This window comes from Ahaetulla prasina, chromosome 3, assembly GCF_028640845.1.
Source record: "Ahaetulla prasina isolate Xishuangbanna chromosome 3, ASM2864084v1, whole genome shotgun sequence".
NCBI classification, from domain to species: Eukaryota; Metazoa; Chordata; class Lepidosauria; order Squamata; family Colubridae; genus Ahaetulla; species Ahaetulla prasina.
In genome coordinates this window covers 117017636-117037876 of record NC_080541.1, presented here as the reverse complement: position 1 = coordinate 117037876, position 20241 = coordinate 117017636, and the positions used below count along the sequence as shown (strand labels likewise).

The 20241-nt window shown below is 36.8% G+C and overlaps 1 protein-coding gene across 2 annotated transcripts in view; it reads left to right on the top strand.

The window, feature by feature from the left end:
* The window catches only part of TEDC1 (tubulin epsilon and delta complex 1), a 90188-nt gene extending 71290 nt beyond the window's left edge, over nt 1-18898 (top strand). For both annotated transcript variants that reach the window (XM_058175854.1, XM_058175853.1), the window contains one exon: nt 17982-18898. In XM_058175854.1, the coding sequence (XP_058031837.1) occupies nt 17982-18407 (426 nt within the window). In that variant the 3' untranslated portion in view covers nt 18408-18898. The remainder of the gene's footprint in view (nt 1-17981) is intronic.
* Nucleotides 18899-20241: the final 1343 nt, after the last annotated feature.

The following is a 20241-nucleotide window of genomic DNA, read 5'->3' as shown; positions in this document are numbered from 1 at the left end:
TTCCTCTGTGTAGCTGCAAGGCACGATTTCCCATCCACCTGCCTATGGCAACTCAGGAGCAGGTCAGGAAAATGACACCTAGATATAAATAACAGATAGAATGGGAAAGCGAGATGTGGTCAATAAATATAAATGGACTGAATTCACCCACAAAAAGGAAATTTTTTTTAACCCAACTGCAAAAATTAAAAAGATATAACATAAAGAAGCAGTACAGTAAACTATTGAAATACCCCAAAATTGGGAAATTATATTTTTCATCAGCACAGCAAAAGAAAAGAGGGGTAGCTTTATATATTTAGGAAACAATAAATTCTAAACAAATTTATACGGATATGAAGGAAGAATTTTAATGATGGAGATAGTAACAAACCAAAAAAAGATACTACTAATAGCAATATATGCACCAAATAATAAGCAAGAAAATTTCTATCAAAAGCTGCATAAAAAGATATTAGAAGTGGAGTATGAAAATATTTACATTGTAGGAGATTTTAATCCAATTGTAGATGCAAGACTAGATTACAGAAGTAGCATGACTGGAAAAAAGGCAAGGAAGATACTCCCAAAGGCATTTTTTTAAAATGTCAGAAGAAATATCTATGCAGGATGTATGAAGAGAAATGAATCCGGGGGAAAATCAAAACACATTTTATTCAAGCAGGCACAAGTCATGGTCCAGTGGAGGTGGCAGCGGAGTCAGGCAGTGAGGAGGTTGGGGAGGAACATGGGCCAGTCATGGGAGTTGGGGAAAGCTCAGGTGAGGGCTCTGCGTCAGAGGTAGACTAAAGCTGCCTAGTAAAAAGCTGGGACCTAAGTTTTTAGGTCTATTCCCAATAGTGAAAATAATTAACCAAATGACAGTTCAATTTAACCTCCCCTGCATTCTAGAGAAAGTGCATCCTGTTTTTCACGGAAGTTAAAAAGATTTTTGACACTAGATTATATAGAAGTCAATAGCAATATTTAGTTCACTGGAAGGGGTACCCTTTGTCTGAAGCTTCTTGGGTTAAAAACTGGGATGTAAAAGCAGGCAGTCTAGTAAAACAATTCCATGATAAATATCCTGATAAGCCCAAGGATCCCCCTGAAGGTGGGGGGAAAGCGGTGATTAGTCTTTTGAACTGAACCCCTGTGTTACTCTCGTTGCAGGACACGATCTTCTGATGGGTGTGTGTGTTAGGCCTGGAAGAGAGATTAAATGGCAGAGAGAGTAATTTTATGGGGATGTATGTTATTTTAATTTTTGGGCAAATTTAAATCAGTTTTTTAAGGGTTGTTTTAACTATTGTGTATGTCTGTATTTTATCTGCCTGTTCACCGCCCTGAGTCCTTCGGGAGAAGGGCGGTATACAAATTAAAACATCATCATCATCATCATCATCATCATCATCATCATCATTATTATTATTATTATTATTAAAAAGATTTCTGAATGAATTCATTTACCCGGATTAAATTGGGTTCATTCCAAAAAGACAAATAAAAAACAATGTAAGATTTATTCTAGACACATTGGAATATTATGAAGTGCACTCAGAAAAACAAATGGTGCTAATTTTTTTTCAATGCACAGAAAGCCTTTGACAATGTAAATTGGCGGAGGGGCATGGCCAGCGTTGTGGCGAGACAACATGTGCTTCGGGAGCTCCTGGGGAACCGTTGATATCTCAGCTGTTTGGGGGTCTTCATTGACCTAAGCCCTCTGATAGGGACGGTGAACAAGAGAGGCATGGACTGACAGGGAAACTGCAAATTCCCTGGTTAGTCGGAAGAAGCCTCTCATACCGGCAACTGAGAAAGTGGCCATACTATGCCACTAAGAAGCTGGGGCAGCCGCAACTGAAGTGAGAAAGCAAAAGACAAAAGTGGATCATCTGCATGAGAACCTGGCTTTTTATGTATGTTTCTTTTCATACCCGCTTGGAATTAATATAGAGTGGAAAAGTGGCGCAAAGAGGGGAGGAAGAATGGGTCTGTGTCGACTCTCCACTTCCAGTATTAGAGTGGCAAGGAAAGCAAAGAAGTCCAAGGAAAAGTTATTGAAAAAATTGATTTAAAAATAAGAGAAGATACAAAACCTGTCTGAGTATTTTTTAAATATGATTTAATGAATTTCAATGAATTTGAATGAAATAGAAATGTTTTAAAAGTTTTAATTTTTTCTATTTTTGCTGACTGAAAATAAAACTGTAGTGCCATCTGGTGGCATAAGAGAAAAGACTTTGAGTTGAATACAAGAAATAAGGCTGACTTTGACAATGTTGGCTGGACTGATAAGAAACAGATGACAAAGGAAGAGAGGCACATTGGGAGTTATGTTTTTAAGTCAAGCTGAATAGTGAGCTCTTTGAAAGGTTGAAGTAATGGATTTACCTGCTGATTTTGTTTTTGTTTTTTGAATATCTCCTTTTTTCTTTCCCTTGCTACTTTGGAAGTATTTTTTGGAACTTTTGTTCTTACCTTCTTGTTTACCATTTGCTGGTGGGAACAAATGGTTAGATAAGACTTTTGGATCTGGTTTTTCCTTTTTTTCCTTTTTTCCTCTTTGTTCTTTTTGGCTGTTTGACAAAAAGGCACTTTTGGTTTGGCTTAATTATAAAGAGAATTTGGATTAAGGCACGAAGAGCCTGAAGAAGGATATTTGGTCTGCTTTTTTCTTTGTTTTTTTTATCTTTTATCTCTCTTTTTATAGCTTTTTATTGACCTATGTTATTTTTGTTTTTTGTTTTTTTTCTTTTTGGGGTGGTTGTTTGGATTTTACTTTTGTTCCTATTTTTTCTAATCCACCCAATGGGGTAGATTAGATATTTGGATTATAAATTGAAACCACATTTGGATTATAAATTGGGTGACTACCAAAATCAAGAATAAAGAAATTACATTCAGCAGCAAGCCCCTCTACTGCAGAGCCACAGAAAACACCAGAGACTATGGAACTTAAAAATTTAATATAGATGTTTCATGAAGATTTGAAAGAAAGAATAGAGAAATTGGATGAGAAAATGGAAAAAGTAGATGAGGATTTAAAAGAAGTCAAGGAAATGATTGGGAAAAATGAAGAAACAATTCAAAAAGTAGAGGAGGAAGCTAATTTGTCAGAAAAAAAGGAGGACTTGAGGAAAGATTGACATCAGTTGACAAAAATCAGGAAAGAACAATTATTGCCTTAGAGATGGACCGTTCTGATTATTATTTAAGATTTCAAAATATAGAGAAAGAGAGGGGGGAAACCTGGCCGAAGTAATGGCAGAGATGCTGGCAGAAGTGATGGAGGAACCTAAAGAGAAGATACTAAATGGGATCGACAAGGTATTTAGGGGTATATACAAGATACGCAATGAGAAATAAACTACCAAGAGAAGTGCATGTAAAAGGATGTTGAGACTCTAGAAAGAGTGCAGAAAAGAGCGACGAAGATGATTAGAGGACTGGAGGCTAAAACATATGAAGAACTGTTGCAGGAACTCGGTATGCCTAGTTTAATAAAAAGGACTAGGTGAGACATGACAGCAATGTTCCAATATCTCAGGGGTTGCCACAAAGTAGAGGGAGTCAAACTATTCTCCAAAGCACCTGAGGATAGAACAAGAAGCAATGGGTGGAAACTAATCAAGGGGAGAAGCAACCTAGAACTAAAGAGAAATTTCCTGACAGTTAGAACAATTAATCAATGGAACAACTTGCCTGCAGAAGTTGTAAATGCTCCAACACTGGAAATTTTTAAGAAAATGTTGGATAGCCATTTGTCTGAAATGGTGTAGGGTTGGCTTCCGGTGGCTCCATCTCTTCGCTGAGCTCCTAATTAAAGGGGCTCCGCACTGAACATCGTAAAAGCCAGGAAAAGCCAGCTTTAATCTCTTTCCCTGGATGAAAGGGAAAAGATAAGAGCAGCAGGGAAGTGTTGGTAGACCTCCCCAGAGGCTTTGTTTTTAATTAAGCAGAGCCCTGAAGGGTCGACGGTCCCATAAATATTCCTGCCATGCTCCGACTTCAGTGCGTGCCTGCAAAAGCAGGAAAAGAAGAAAGTGTCCATCTCTGCTAATTGTCTTATCTTCATGGATCTCTTTAAGCAGACGGAATGAGTGCGAGCGGACAATTACTGGATTGCAAGTATTCTTGATCTCCCGACTTCTACCTTTTAAAAAAGAGAAACTTTTTTTTCTTTGTTTTAATTGACTCTTAAAGATGGCGCCTGAACGGGAGTGAAAGTGACGAATGGAATTTCAAACAGTCTGTGTAACTAAGAAGATAAGAAATGTTATGTGTGGATTTTAATGAAGTGAAGTGAGCTCTCCTATACTTAAAGGGGAAAAGAGAAGTTTCTAGACTTATATTTTGTGAATTTTAAAAACTGAAATGGCTACTAAACCATCTAAGACTGGGGGTAGAAGGGGTTCTGAACCAGCTTTAGAAGATCTGATTAAAGAGCAAGGGAAAGTGTCTGAAGAAAGGTTTAAGGAGATTATGGATAATAATGAGAAGATAAGAGAAGAAATAAAAGAGAATAATAAAAAAATAAGAGAAGATATCTTGATGGCTTTTCAAGGTTTGGCAAAAAGACTGGAGGTGGTGGAGGAGGAGGTGCAAGAAATTGTTCAGTCAAATCAACAAATAGAAAATAGAATGGGGGGAATGCAAATCAAATTGGACAAAAATGAAGATCAAGTGGTGGTGATGCAGTATAGAATGATGGAAGGAGCTCTGAGAATTAGGGGTTTGAATGAGGAGAAAGGGGAAGATTTAAAAAAATTTTTATCAGAAGCTCTGGCTGAATTTATTGAACTTGATCCACAAGAGGTTGCTTATCAAATTGACAAAATTTATAGAGTTAATTCTTGGATTGCTAGGCAAAAGAAACTTCCTAGAGACATTGTGGTTTATTTTTTGAAAAGAACAGTGAGGAATCAAATTTTGCAAGTTGCTTTTCAGAAAAACTTGAAAATAGGAGAACAGGAGTTGAAGGTTTTGAAAGAGATTCCTCCCAAGATGTTAAGGGATAGAAAGGACTTTACATTTTTCACACAAGAACTTAAGAAATACCAGATTCAATTTAGATGGGAGGTTCCAGTTGGTTTGACAGTGTATTATCAAGGAAGGAGATATCGTATTGACACAGTGCTTAAGGCCAAAGATTTTCTTTCTACAGTGCTGAAACTTGAAATAGAAATAATAGAAAAAAGAATTCAAGAGACTCAAATGGGTGTGGAAGCTGAGGTGATTCCAGTGATGTTACCATCTGAGGAACAACCACAAGAACAAAGACTGACGAGGGGAGCCCTTAAGCGTAAAGAAAAGGAGCAACAAACTCAAAGTAAAGTTCAGGATTCTGCTACAGAAGCAGTGGGAGGAGTACGGCCGAAGATACGGGAGGACGATCTTCAGTTGATTGCTCAAAAGCTTCAGCAGCCCAGTAATGGCAAATAAAATCTTGACTTGGAATGTCAATAGTTTGAATTCAGCTCAGAAGAGAAGAAAAATATTTCATTATTTGAAACAATTTAAAAATGATGTTATTTGCTTACAAGAAACGCATATTAAATTATCAGATCAAAAGTACCTAATAAACTCAAAGTTAGGTAAACATTTTGTTGCTTCAGCTTTGGAGAAAAAACATGGCATAGTGGTTTATTTGAGAAAAGATATACCAGCCAAGTTAATAGAGGCAGATATTCACGGAAGATATATTGCTATTGAACTTACAATAGAAACAAAAAGGACTCTCTTGTTTGGTATATATGCACCCAATCAGCAACAAGAAAAATTTTATAGAATGTTATATGATAAGTTGATTCTATGGGATTATAAATCGTGCGTTATATTGGGAGATTGGAATGGAGTAATAGATACACGAAAGGACGAGAATTTCTTCCAAGAAGATACCTGCACATGCAAAGCTGCCTAAATCCTTTTTTGATATGATAGAAGATTTCGAGTTAAGAGATGTATGGAGACTGCGGAATTTGGAGGAAAGAGACTATACTTTTTTCTCTGATAGGCATCAATCCTTCTCACGTATTGATTTTATTTTAATTTCTAATGATTTGCTTTTTAGGGTGGAGAAAACTAAGATATTTCCAAGATGTTTGTCTGATCATAGTCCTGTTTGGATGGAATTGCAATATGGAAAAGAGGGTAGAAGAACTTGGAGATTAAATGAAAATTTGTTTAGATATCAGGATAATGTAAATCAATGTAAAAAGCAGATGAAAGAATTTTTTGATTATAATTTGAATAATGAAACATCGATAGAAATGGTTTGGGACGCCAGTAAAGCTTTTATGAGAGGTGTGTTAATATATCTTAATAATAGACAGAGAAATAAGCAACAAAGACAGCGTAGGTATTTAGAAGAGGAAATTTATAAGAAACAACAATTATTAATACATAATCCACATGATCAAAAAGATGCAATAAAGTTACTACAGAATCAATTTAATATGATAATGGCTGATCAGGTGGCAACAAATATACAATATGCCAAACATAATACTTTTTGTAACGCAAATAGACCTGGTAGGTGGTTAGCATACACTTTAAGGAAAAGACAAAAACAACGTACTATAGAAAAATAGAATATAAAGGCAAGAGAGATATCAACAGGATAAAATTAAAAAGCTTTTTAGAATATTATACAAATTTATATCTTAAAGATAATATATTGAATAGGATATTGATAATTATTTGAAGGAATATAAGGTTAAAAATTTAACTTTAGAACAAACGGATGAACTGAATCGGCCTATAACCTCGGAAGAAATTATTTTGGTAATTAAACAATTAAAATGGGAAAACTCCTGAATGGATGGGCTCACAGTTAGTTATTATAGGAATTTACAGGATGAGATGTTAGGTCCACTTAAGGAATTATTTAATCAGATACAACTAGGAGAATTCCCCTCATGGAGAACCTCTTTTATTTCATTGATACCAAAGAGGAACAGGATTGTTCTAAACCTGGGAATTATAGGCCAATCTCACTTTTAAATAATGATTATAAGATTTTGTTAAAATAATAGCTAATAGATTAATGTTGATTCTGCAGCGAAGAATTCATAATGATCAATCTGGATTTATAAAAGGGAGACAGATGAGGAATAATGTTAGGCAGATTGTTAATTTACTGGAGTACTTAGAAAAGAAAAATTTTATTCCAGCAGCATTTATTTTTCTCGATGCAGAGAAAGCTTTTGATCGATTGCATTGGGATTTTTTATTTAAATTAATAGAAAAGATGCAATTTGGAGATGGTTTTTTAAGAATAATTAGGGCAATTTATGGAGAGCAAACAGCACAGATTATAATCAATGGTAGCTTAACAGAACCTTTTAAGATTGCGAAAGGAACAAGACAGGGATGTCCTTTATCACCATTATTGTTTATTTTAACTCTAGAACCATTATTGGATAAAATACGAAGTAAAGGAGATAGAGGAATTAGAGTTAGACAATATGAATATAAGTTAAGAGCTTTTGCAGATGATTTGGTGATTACTTTAACAAACCCTATAAATTCTAGTAAATCTTTGTTGGAAATAATTGATCAATATGGGAATGTTTCAGGGTTTAAGGTAAATCAGAAAAAGACAAAAGTGATAATAAAAAATATGGCCAGACAACAGAAAGAAAAACTAGAGGAAATAACAGGATTTGAAATTGTAAAGAAGGTTAAGTACTTAGGGGTTTATATTACATTGTCAAATGTGAAATTGTATAAGAATAACTATGAGGTTTTATGGCAAAAAGTTCAGAAGGAGTTGATTGTTTGGAAAAAATTGCAATTATCTTTGCTGGGGAGAATTGCTGCTATTAAAATGAATGTTTTACCTAGATTTTTATTCCTCTTTCAGATGATACCAATAATTAAGAAAGATAAGAATCTTGAGGAATGGCAGAAGGGAATTAACAAATTCATATGGGAAGGGTTAAAATGAAAATAATTCAAGATTCTCGGGAAAGGGGAGGTTTAAAAATGCCTAATTTTAAATTATATTATGAAGCAGCTGCTCTCTCTGCAATAAGTGATTGGTTTAATTTAACAGAGGACAGAATTTTGAATATAGAAGGTTATGATTTGCTATATGGATGGCATGCATATTTAATTTACGACAAAAAAGTGGATAAGGCCTTTAAAAATCGTGCTAAGAAATGCCCTTCTGCGTGTTTGGAAAAAATACTCTTATAAATTAAATTATAAGGTTCCTATATGGGCAAGTCCTAGACATACAGTAGAAAATATAAACATAGAACAGAATCAGGAAATGATTACATATAAAGATCTTTTGTATACTGAAAGAGGTAATTTGCAGTTAAAATCTCTGCAGGTATTAAGAGAGGAAGGGAAAAATTATACTTGGTTTCAATATGAGCAACTACGTGCTAGATGGAAGGGAGATCAGAAAATTGGTATAGAGCAGAACGAGGGAAATTTGGTAAAGCAAATTAGAAATCAGTCTCAGGAGCATATAAAGAGATTGTATAATGTGTTACTTGAAATAGATTCTGAAAGGGACTTGGTAAAGGACTGTATGATAAAGTGGGCACAAAATTTTCAGGAGCCAATATTATTGGAAACTTGGGAAAAATTTGGGTTAGAAATGTTAAATTCACGAGCACAGAATCTGAGGAAAATTTTATAAAATGTTTTATAGATGGCATCTAGATCCTAAAAAATTATCGTGTATGTATCCAGATATGCAAGCAAAATGTTGGAGATGTAATTGTGATGACGCTACATATTTTCACATTTGGTGGACTTGTAAGGACATAAAGGCCTTTTGGATAAAAATTTGGTGGATTTTACAAAATGTTTTGAAAAGAAGATAAAGTTCCTGCCGCAATTTTTCTTGTTGGGAATTATTACGGATTGTACAGTAATTGAGACTAAATTGATTTTAAACCTAATAACAGCAGCAAGACTACTAATAGGACAATACTGGAAGAAAAAAGAAGTACCTACAATAGAAGAATGGATATTGAAGGTTGCCAATTTGGCTGAGATGGCGAAGATATCAGCCTTTTTGAAAGACAATACATAAGAAAGATACTTAAAGGAATGGAAAAATGGATTGACTATATTCAACGTAGATATCAGACTAAGAGTTATCAGACTGTTTTTGAATGATTATGATGTATTATTCTTGATTGTTTTTGGGGGAAGTTAGGAATTGATGATTGTAGGGGTATAATTAAGTTGGGATGAAAATTTTTTAGCATATGTTTGTTTTATTTTTAACTATACCTTGTGCCCGTTCCGGGAAGTCGGGGGGGGGAGGGGGCTTGTGAAGGGAGGGAGAGGAGGGGGGGAAAGGGGGAAAATTTTTTTGTAAAACTTTTTGAATAAAAAAAAAAAATGGTGTAGGGTTTCCTGCCTGGGCAGGGGTTTGGACTAGAAGACCTCCAAGGTCCCTTCCAACTCTGATATTATTATTATTATTATTATTATTATTATTATTATTATTATTATTATTATTATTATTATTATTATTATTATTATTAAGATTTACAAAGAAAGCGATAAAAACAGATATTACAAATAACAAGGAATGCCCCAATGAAATATAAGGACAAGGAGATAGTGTTGAGACAAATACCTAGACGAGTGAGAGATTTGAGAAAAGAATACCAATTTTTGACAAAGTGTTTAATCAAAAAAGGAGTGAGTTTCAGGTGGTTAATATCAGAAGGAATATTGGTGACTTGGCAAGAACAAACACAGATTAGATTCTGTAGAAAAAGCAGAATTATTTTATGAACAATTCTGTGAACCACTAGACGATGGAAAACTGGGAGAAACAAAAGAGACCAGACATCAGGAGGAAGCTGTAAAAGAAAAAGAAGAGAAAACAAAAGAAAGGACAAAAGAACAAGAAGAAAGAGCAATTAGAGAAGGAGCAAGAGGGAAAGATGCAAAAGAACAAAGAGAGATAAGAATGACAAGATCGACAAAAACCAGCAATAAGTAAATTATGGAAGAAGAAATAAAAGCAATATCAATAAATATAAATGGACTAAAGGTGACAAAACTAAATAGTTCAAAGATGGACATTATGTGTTTGCAAGAAGTACACATTAGAAAATAACATTAAAAAACTATTAAAATATTCAAAATTGGGAATACTATTCACTTCATTGATGCATCAAAGCAAGAGAGGTGTAGTGTTATATATTAAAGAAAAACTAGAACCTAAGCAAATATTTGTCAATGGATCCTTATGGTGGAAGTAACAATGAACTTTAAACAAATACTTCTGGTAGTATTATGTGCACCAAATGATAATCAGGAAGAGTTTTATGGGAAACTACACAGAAAAATATTGGAACTTGAATATGAAAATATCTGTATAGTGGGTGATTTTAATACGGTAATAGATGCAGATATGGTCTATAAAACGACAAAGACAAATAAGAAACCTAGGAAAACCTTTCCAAAGACTTTTTTTTTTTACAATAGTAGAGGAATTAAGTATATAAGATGCGTGGGGAAAAGGACATTTGAATGAAAAACAATATATTTTTTATTCAAATAGACACATGTCATGGTCTAGAATAGACATAACATAACATAACATAACATAACATAACATAACAACAGAGTTGGAAGGAACCTTGGAGGCCTTCTAGTCCAACCCCCTGCCTAGGCAGGAACCCTACACCATCTCAGTCAGATGGTTATCCAACATTTTCTTAAAAATTTCCAGTGTTGGAGCATTCACAACTTCTGCAGGCAAGTCGTTCCACTTATTAATTGTTCTAACTGTCAGGAAATTTCTCCTTAGTTCTAAGTTGCTTCTTTCTTTGATCAGTTTCCACCCATTGCTTCTTGTTCTACCCTCAGGTGCTTTGGAGAACAGCCCGACTCCCTCTTCTTTGTGGCAACCCCTGAGATATTGGAACACAGCTATCATGTCTCCCCTAGTCCTTCTTTTTATTAAACTAGACATACCCAGTTCCTGCAACCGTTCTTCATATGTTTTAGCCTCCAGTCCTCTAATCATCTTTGTTGCTCTTCTCTGCACTCTTTCTAGAGTCTCAACATCTTTTTTACATCGTGGAGACCAAAACTGGATGCAATATTCCAAGTGTGGCCTTACCAAGGCATTATAAAGTGGCACTAACACTTCACGTGATCTTGATTTTATCCCTCTGTTTATGCAGCCCAGAACTGTGTTGGCTTTTTTAGCAGCTGCTGCACACTGCTGGCTCATATCTAAATGGTTATCCATTAGGAGTCCAAGATCCCTCTCACAGGTACTACTATTGAGCAAAGTACCACATATACGGTACCGGTGCATTTTGTTTTTTTTTTGCCTAAATGTAGAATCTTACTTTTTTCACTGTTGAATTTCATTTTGTTAGATAGCGCCCAATGTTCAAGTTTGTCAAGATCTTTCTGTAATTTGAGCCTATCTTCTGGAGTGTTGGCTATTCCTGCCAGCTTGGTGTCATCTGCAAATTTGATGAGTTCCCCATCTATCCCCTCGTCCAAGTCATTGATGAAGATGTTGAAGAGTACTGGGCCTAAAACAGAGCCTTGGGGTACTCCACTGCATACTTCCCTCCATGTGGATGTAGTTCCGTTGAGGACTACATGTTGAGTGCAGTTGGTCAGCCAGTTACGAATCCATCTGGTGGTGGTGCTGTCTAACCCACATTTTTCTACTTTATCTAGTAGTAGGTTATGGTCTACTTTATCAAATGCTTTACTGAAGTCCAAGTAAATTATATCGACAGCATTCCTCTGGTCTACTAATTTTGTCATTTTGTCAAAGAATGCGATAAGATTAGTCTGGCATGATCTGTTTTTGACAAACCCATGTTGGCTTTTGGTTATTACTTTGTTTGCTTCTAGGTGTTTGGTGATTCGTTGCTTGATTATCTTTTCTAGAATCTTCCCCGGTATTGAGGTCAGGCTGATAGGTCTGTAGTTTCCTGGGTCTGTTTTTTTTCCTTTTTTGAAGATGGAAACTACATCAGCTCTTTTCCAGTCCTCTGGCAGTTCCCCTGTGCTCCAGGATCTTTGAAAGATATAGTTCAGTGGTTCTGAGATCACGTCTGCCAGTTCCTTCAGAACCTTGGGGTGTAATCCATCCGGTCCTGGTGATTTGAACTCGTCTAGGGTAGACAGGTGTTCAGTTACCATTTTCTTCCCTATTTTAACTTGTGTTTCTAATCTGTTTTTTGTAGTGCTGTTTTTGATAGGTTGGATTGTTTTTTCCTTTTGTGTAAAGACAGATGCAAAATATGAGTTAAGTAGATCTGCTTTCTCCCTGTTGCTTGTCATCTTCTTGCCACTTTCTCCCAGCAATGGGCCAATTGTTTCCTTGACTTTTTTCTTGTTTTTAACATGTTGGAAGAAGCTTTTTTTGTTATTTTTTACTTTTGTCGCTAGCCTTTGTTCATTGTGAGCCTTAGCTTTCCTCACTTCATCTTTACAGGCTCGGGCTATTTGCTGATATTCTGCCTTAGTTATTTGCCCCTCTTTCCACTTTTTATATTTGTCCTTTTTGTCTTTCAATTTGTCAGATGGTTCTTTATGCATCCATGCTGGTTTCTTAACATGATGTCAACAGACTTATTAGTTAATGTACAAGAAGTAAATATTGAAACAAATATACGTACCTTGATGAACGTATCTTTTCTTTTATGTACACTGAGAGCATATGCACCAAGACAAATTCCTTGTGTGTCCAATCACACTTGGCCAATAAAAAATTCTATTCTATTCTATTCTATTCTATTCTATTCTACGGGCAGATCACAATCCGATTACAATAATATGGAAAAGGCAAAGAAAAAGGTCAAGATGGACTTTGAATCAAACAATTTTAAATGAAAAAAATTCAACAATTTACGGAGAAGGGATTGGTTTTTTTCTTTAAAGAAAATAAAAAAGAGGATACGTCACTTCAAAACATGGAAATCAGCGAAAGCATATTTTAGAGAGTTGGCAATGACGTATCTGGGAAAAAAGAATAAAAAGAAAAGAAAAATGCAAAAAAAAAAAGTTGGAAGAGGACTATAAGAAGTTAGAGAAGGAATTACAAAAAGAGATATAAAACAAAAGACTTAAAAAAGAAATGGAATTGAAAAAACATGAAATAAACTTAATTGAACAAGAGGTCCTGGCATGTAAATTAAGGGCAGCTAAACAGAACTTTTTTGAAAATGCAAACAAGCCAGGCAGATGGTTGGTGTACAAAATGAAAAAAGGAAAAAAAATTAATTACTCAATTAATACAGTCATGGCCAAAAGTGTTGGCACCCCAGAAATTTTTCCAGAAAATCAAGTATTTCTCACAGAAAAATATTGCATTAACACATGTTTTGCTATACACATGTTTATTCCCTTTGTGTGTATTGGAACAAAACAAAAAAAGGGAGGAAAAAAAGCAAATTGGACATAATGTCACACAAAACTCCAAAAATGGGCTCTCTCTCTCCCTCCATCATTTTCTCATTTCTCTCTCTCTCTCTCCATTTTTCTCTCCTTCTCTCTCTCTCTTCTCTCTGTCTTGGAAAGCATTCTCCTTGGGGCTCTTCACTACTCCTTTTCTTTCTTCTTGGCAACTTTTCAGAAATCCAGGCTGGTTGAGGAGTGAGCACAAGCCATGAAAGTTAAATATAGGCATTGGACCGCTGCCTCCCAAAAAGCCTGGCTGAGGCCAAGTCTCTGTAAGCCACACTATTACTAATGAGCTGCAGGCCTCAGCCCCTGAAACCGATGGACCGCCTGGCTGCCCGCAAGTGCCAGGGGAATACAGAGACCTATCGGGCGTCTTTAGCAAAGAGAATTGCAACTTCCTCCCCCCACACCACCCTGACCGATTGTGCAATTGAATTCATGCCAGAAGCCAAGCTGCCCAAGCCAAAGATATACTCCATGACTTCGAAGGAAATGGAAGAGCTAAGAAAGTACATTGATGCCAACTTAGCATGGGGCTTTATCCAACCCGCAAAACCCAGGGGGGCTGCCCCAGTACTGTTTAAAGGAAAAAAAGATGGGATGAGGCTTTGCATGGATTTTCACAGAATTAATGCCATGTGTGTGGAAAGCACCTACCCCCTCTCACTTTTGAAGGATATGCTAAGCCACTTAGCCAAGGGGAAGGTGTTCACCAAACTGGACTTGAGGGAGGCCTATTACCATATCAGAATCAAAGAAAGAGATGAATGGAAAAAAGCCTTTAACTGTCCACTTGGCAGCTTCCAATTCAAAGTCATGCCATTCGATCTGCAAGGGCCCTCAGCAGTCTTCATGCAATTAATCAATGAAGTGCTGCATGAACACTTATACAAAGGGGTCCTAGTTTATTTAGATTTCATATTCAGTAAGACCCTCAAAGGACACATAAAGCTGGTGCGGCAAGTGCTGAAAAAAATCCTGGCTGAAAAACTGTCAAAATGAGAATTCCATCAAACTTCCCTTGACTACCTAGGCTACCCCATATTCAGCGGAGGGGTGGAAATGGATCCAGGAAAAGTAAAAGCAGTGCTAGACTTACAACCCCCACACAACCGCAAACAGCTGCAAAGCTTCCTGGAATTTGCAAACCTTTACAGACAGTTTATTCCAGCATTCGCAGAGGTCACATTGCCCCTAACAGAACTGTTAAAAATGGGGCTAACCCCTGGGAAGCCATGACCAAGCCAACCGCTTGCTTGGTCAAAAATTAAAAAAATTTTTTGAAAGGCCTGTCAAAAAGCCTTCAAGACATTAAAAAAGCTCTTCACTGAAGAACCGATCCTCCAGCACCAGATCCAGAATGGCAATTCATAATCCAAGCAGATGGTAGTGATGTGGCCCTGGCAGCAGTGCTCCTGCAAAAGAAGGCTTGCCTAAGATCTTTCTTCTTGTAAAGTTATACCTTACTTAAAGGATAGAAACTTTCTGGGTCCAAAACCCAGAGCCACTCTGTTTTTAACAGAATTAAGCCAGAGCTTGCTTTTCTCCATCTAGGTCAGACATGTGAAACTCAAGGCCTGCAGGCCAGATTCAGGCCAAGATGTGATTAGATCTGGCTTGCAGGATCGGGGAGCACTGCTCCTCTGCCTCTTCCTCTTGCTCTCCAAAGTTCTGTCAAGGCAGAAGTTGGACTTGGAGGAAACTGCTTCTTGCAAACTTTTTCCTCTGCACTTCAACCCACAGCAGTATCATCCTCCACCTCCTGCTTTGCTGGGCGAAGGCACCGGACTGGAAAATGCCAACAATGTCTTGGATTGGAAGAACATCTCCTTTGGCATGCTGTGCATGTACATGCACATACACACCATTCCAAGCTTGGAGACTTATCCACATCTGAGCTTGCAAACTGCCAATCATGCCTGGGCTTGGGGAGAAGGCCCTCTCCTTCCTCAGTGGATAAAAGTCCCCAAATGTAGAATGCAGTGTCTTTGTTTGTGCGCACATGCATGTGCTTAGCTGCCAGCAGTTCGGGGAGGCAAGGAGCTTGTGGGGCACCAAATTGTCCTCATGTTGAGTTAACCAGTGTGACTTGTTCCATCCTGATTCAGACATTCCAAGTTAACCACACCCAGTGAGTGGCATCAAGCTGACCACACCCACCAGTCACACCCACCTAGTTGCTGTGAGTCATCATATTCTTACAAGCAACTGGCCTTTTGAGGGAAACCATAATGCTGATGTAGCCCTCAAATAAATTGAATTTGACACTCCTGATCTAGGTCTTCACAACCTACAGACATTAGGCCTTTGTCAGGATAAAGAGGGGCAGAGATGTACAATTGAGTATTATCAACCTACTGATGATATTTTACTCTATGCTGGCAGATGACCTCGCCCAATGATTTTATGTAACTGTTAAAGAAGAGTGCAGAGAAAGTAGATCTTTGAAGCATCTGCAACATGGACTAGACTTATCACCCCAACAAACATCAACTGGAGCCCAGCATGGTGAAAAGAGGAGAACCACCACAAAAAGGTCGCTCCACTCTCATCATCCTAAGCTGATTGAGAAGAATCAGTCAATGAAATCAAAGGCAGTTGAGAGGTCAAAGAAAGCTAGAGTAGATGCATTGCACCCATCCTGAGGCAACCAAAGGTCATCCACCATTGTGATGGGTGCTATGATCCACCCATAAACCTAACTGAATTGGGTCATAGATGGACTGTAGATAGTATACATCATCCAGATTGCCTAATTGTTATGAATTACTGTATTTGGGAGATTGTTTTTTTGGAATTCTTCTGTCTACCACTCAGAAGTGTATCATTTGAGGTGCAGAAATATCTTTAATAAATAATTTGAATAACTTTTAAATAAAGATTTAAATAAAGTTTTAAAATGCACTCTGGAAGCTCAACAGAACATGAGAGATGCAGATAGATGCAGATATAATGCACATAGTCTCAATCTTCCTAAACCAAGTATTTTACCAAACATTGTATTTTCATTTATGCAATCTCAATAGCTATACAAGGTTTGTGTGCTAAATACTGCTGTACACATAAACATACATCCATGTTTGTGGGAGGCATCCTTTGCCTCCAAAATAAGAACAGTACACAATATAGCTCAGCATAAATTCTTACCTTTCCTATGGCAATGAATAACCAGACAGCAGCAATTTTTCAGCTGTAAGCTTACACACACACACACACACACAAACAACCATGTTGTTCCCTCTGTTCCCACTATCACATCCTCCATCCTATTTAAAGCAATAACAGCAGGGACATCATGGTTAGGCTTGAAAAAAAGGAAAAGAACTCAACAGCTGCCCTAATACAATGTTCAAAATAATGTGGCTTAAAACTGCCAACTAACAGAAACTATAAATTGACTATGGCTTTGACATAACAAAGAAAACCTCTAAAATGTTCTACAGGTGGCATTTACCACTTGCAAGACTGGCAAAAATGTTCAGTAATCTGTCTGCCAAATGCTAGAAATGCAATCAGACCTGAGGTACCTACTATCACATGTGGTGGATGTGCAGTAAAGCAAGAAAATATTGGGAGAAAATACATAGCTGGCTGAAAATGATAATTAAACAGAATATTGAGTTGAAACCAGAAACATGTCTCTTAGGTATAGTATAGGAGGGTTATGATAAAGGGACCACATATTTATTTTTACATATACTGACAGCAGCAAGGATCATATATGCTAAATGCTGGAAAAATATGAACACCCTACTAGAGGAGGTTGTAATTTGAAAAATTTTGGACTATGCCGATATGGACAGACTAACTTTAAAAATTAAAGATAAAGAAGATACAGAATATTTTTTGATTTGAAATAAATTTTATGAATGGATAGAGACAAGAGGTAGAAATTAGAGAAAGTAAGATTATGAATGTTAGCATTGAAAATAGTATATAACTATAATCACAATAATCAACAAAAATGTAAATAATCTAATATAAGAAGAAACTTAGTTAAAGCTTTTTGGTTATATTATTATTGTTGTTGTTGTTGTTGTTAGTTTGTGTTAATATTTACTATCACCCTTTCTTTGGTCTTTTTTATTTGTAAATGGTATACCCTGACAATGCACTGTATTAAAAAATGTTTATGAATAAAAAAAATTAAAACTGCCAACTAATCAGAACAAAAAGTAATTTATTTGGACTTCAAAAACATTTAACTCTGCATATCTTAATTTTCCTTTAAACCCTGAAGTGGCAAACAGTGCATATTATTAACAAAAATTTTCTCTAATATGATAATAGGAAATTATTACAACTTCATAATATATATTTTGTGCATCTTTAGTTTATTTTTAATTTTATTTACTTATAAAATTTAGAAACCACCCATTTCCTTCATAGAGGGACTTCTGTTCCTGAATGCCAGGTGTAACAGCCACAAATTGTAAACAGAATCAGAAGAGGAAACATGGCACCACTTCTCCATTAATCAGAATTCGTGGGGGCTGGAGTAGTCATGATGTGTCTCTGCCATCCTTGTACTTGTACAGTCTACATTTACCAATCTAATTATAATTTCCTTTTTATAGGTCAGAACAAGGCAAGAAAAAGAAGGAGAGGAATATTTCTGCATGGCTGTAAGAAAACTACAAGAAATTGTGGAGCTGAAATTCTCTGACCTTAAGTGCAATAATAGTATCTGTGGAAGCAATAAGTTGCATGGTCCATATAGACTAGTTTATAAAAAAAAGTGTTTAAAGGATAGTGAAATGGATACTATTGGAACAGCAGCACTTACCAAAGCCATTAGAGAAGGAATCACTGCCACAGATGTGATCAGTTTTCTAAAAAAGAAAGAAGCAAGACTGAAGGCAAAGCTAAAGCAGCAACAAGAGGGAGATAAACAGAAGATTCATAAAGCGGCAAAGAAACTTGGTCAAGTGCTATTCATCCCACCAATGAAAACACAAAAAGCAAGAATAAGTGCAGAAGTTGACAAAGTTCACCACATTTGAAAGAACACTTTGAAATGCTTGAAATTGCTTCACCCATTTTTGGCATTTATTTCTGTCTTGTGAATGCAGCTGCTGGTCCTTTAAGCTTACTATGTACCCTCTCATTTTCAAAAAAAAGAATATGTTTTAAGTGTGCTACATGTTACCTCAAGGCTATTAATGAACAGGAGGCTAATATTCACATCTTTTGAAATTATTTTATCTTCTCAAATAGGTAAGTGCTGGTGCCCAGTTTCAGTTTAGCTAGAGCAGATTTAACACTACACTACACTACACTCATACTGAATATTTGGACAAGAGGTGTGTAAGTATGAGATGCTGTATATTTAATACCATCTTCTATAAAGATTTTGATGAAGTACTACTTGACATGTTGATTATCAAGCTTGCTAAATGTTGGCTGGGTGGCATGACAATGGATATTTTAATTAATTATTTGAATGCAAAATTAGAAAGCATCCTTTTCTATAATAAAAAATTTTTTATTTCCATTTTCCAACATATTTATGTACAGTCTGTTGTCCATCATTAATCATTAATTTTTATTTATTGCTGATTCGGGCCTGCCCGACTGCAACTTCCTTTCTTCACAACCTCTCTCTATCCTCTACTACTTTCCCCTCCTTCCCCTCCTTCACTTTACTACTTCCTCTCTTCCTTCTCCACTCCTCCCTTCTTCCACCCTTTCTAACCTTCTTATTCCCCTCCTCCTTCTCAACTCTTTCCTACCTACTTTCTTCCCTCCTTCTACTCTCTCCCTTTCTTTCTGAAATTGCAGTCGGGCAGCCCCAATATCATTTCAAATTTTAGTTTCATATCTTCAATCATTACTGTACATTAATAACCAATCCATGTATCATTTTCCCCCCCCTCCTCCCCCCTCCCCCCTCCCCCCGGACTTCCAGAGCAAATACGGGTATTATGACCAACAATCAAAAGCTAAAGTATACAAAATATACATAAACTCCCACCCCTCTCTAAAACTTTAAATCCCCTCACAATAAGAATAAAGAGATAAGAAAGAATAATAAAAAAGAAAAAGAACAATACCAATACAATCTTTCCTTCGCATATTACTTCTTCTTACAGTCCATTTTTAAAATTAGTCCACCTTCTCAAATTCAAATTTTCTCCACTTGTATATGTCAGGCCTGGAAACCATACTAGACTTTAGGGTTCCAGACGCTGCCACATTTTTCCCCTGAGGGGAAGAAGGGGGGTTGAGGGGTATGGTAACATTCTTCAAGCGGTCAAGGTCGGATGGTGTTCACATCTGCAGGAAGAGTGGCGAGAAGATATTCGAATGAACTGGGAGAACGTGGGACCATGTGACCAGCAAAGGGGTCAGGGGGTTGGGACTCTTGGGGTTTGTATAACTGGGAAAAGAATCCGGAAGTTCAGTTTTGGAATTCCACTCATCGTGTGCCAGTTTCCTCATGCTAGTAAAGAACTCTGAAAGACAATGGCTTCTAAGTTTCTTTTATGCAGAAGAGGTTTTTCTGGAACCTTGACATTATTCCAAAACTCATAACTTTCTTTTGCTTAACGGTACCCTCTCCTCCGCTCAGAGGGGGCCCGTTAGGGGGGTGCTGGGCCCCAGCCTCCGCAACCTCCACAGCGAAGCAAAGACCCAGTGAAGATGGAAGGGCAGCAATCTGAAAGCGTGGAAGTAGCACAGAAGTTGGAATCTGAGGACTTAGTTGAAATCACCTACTTCCCATCAGAAGATATGACTTAAAAACCCGAAGTGGTAGAGCCTGCTTGTCAGCTTAGTGCATGGCCCAAAGACTCCAATTCATGGGTAAGCTGTCGTTCGGGAGAAAACATTTCCCCG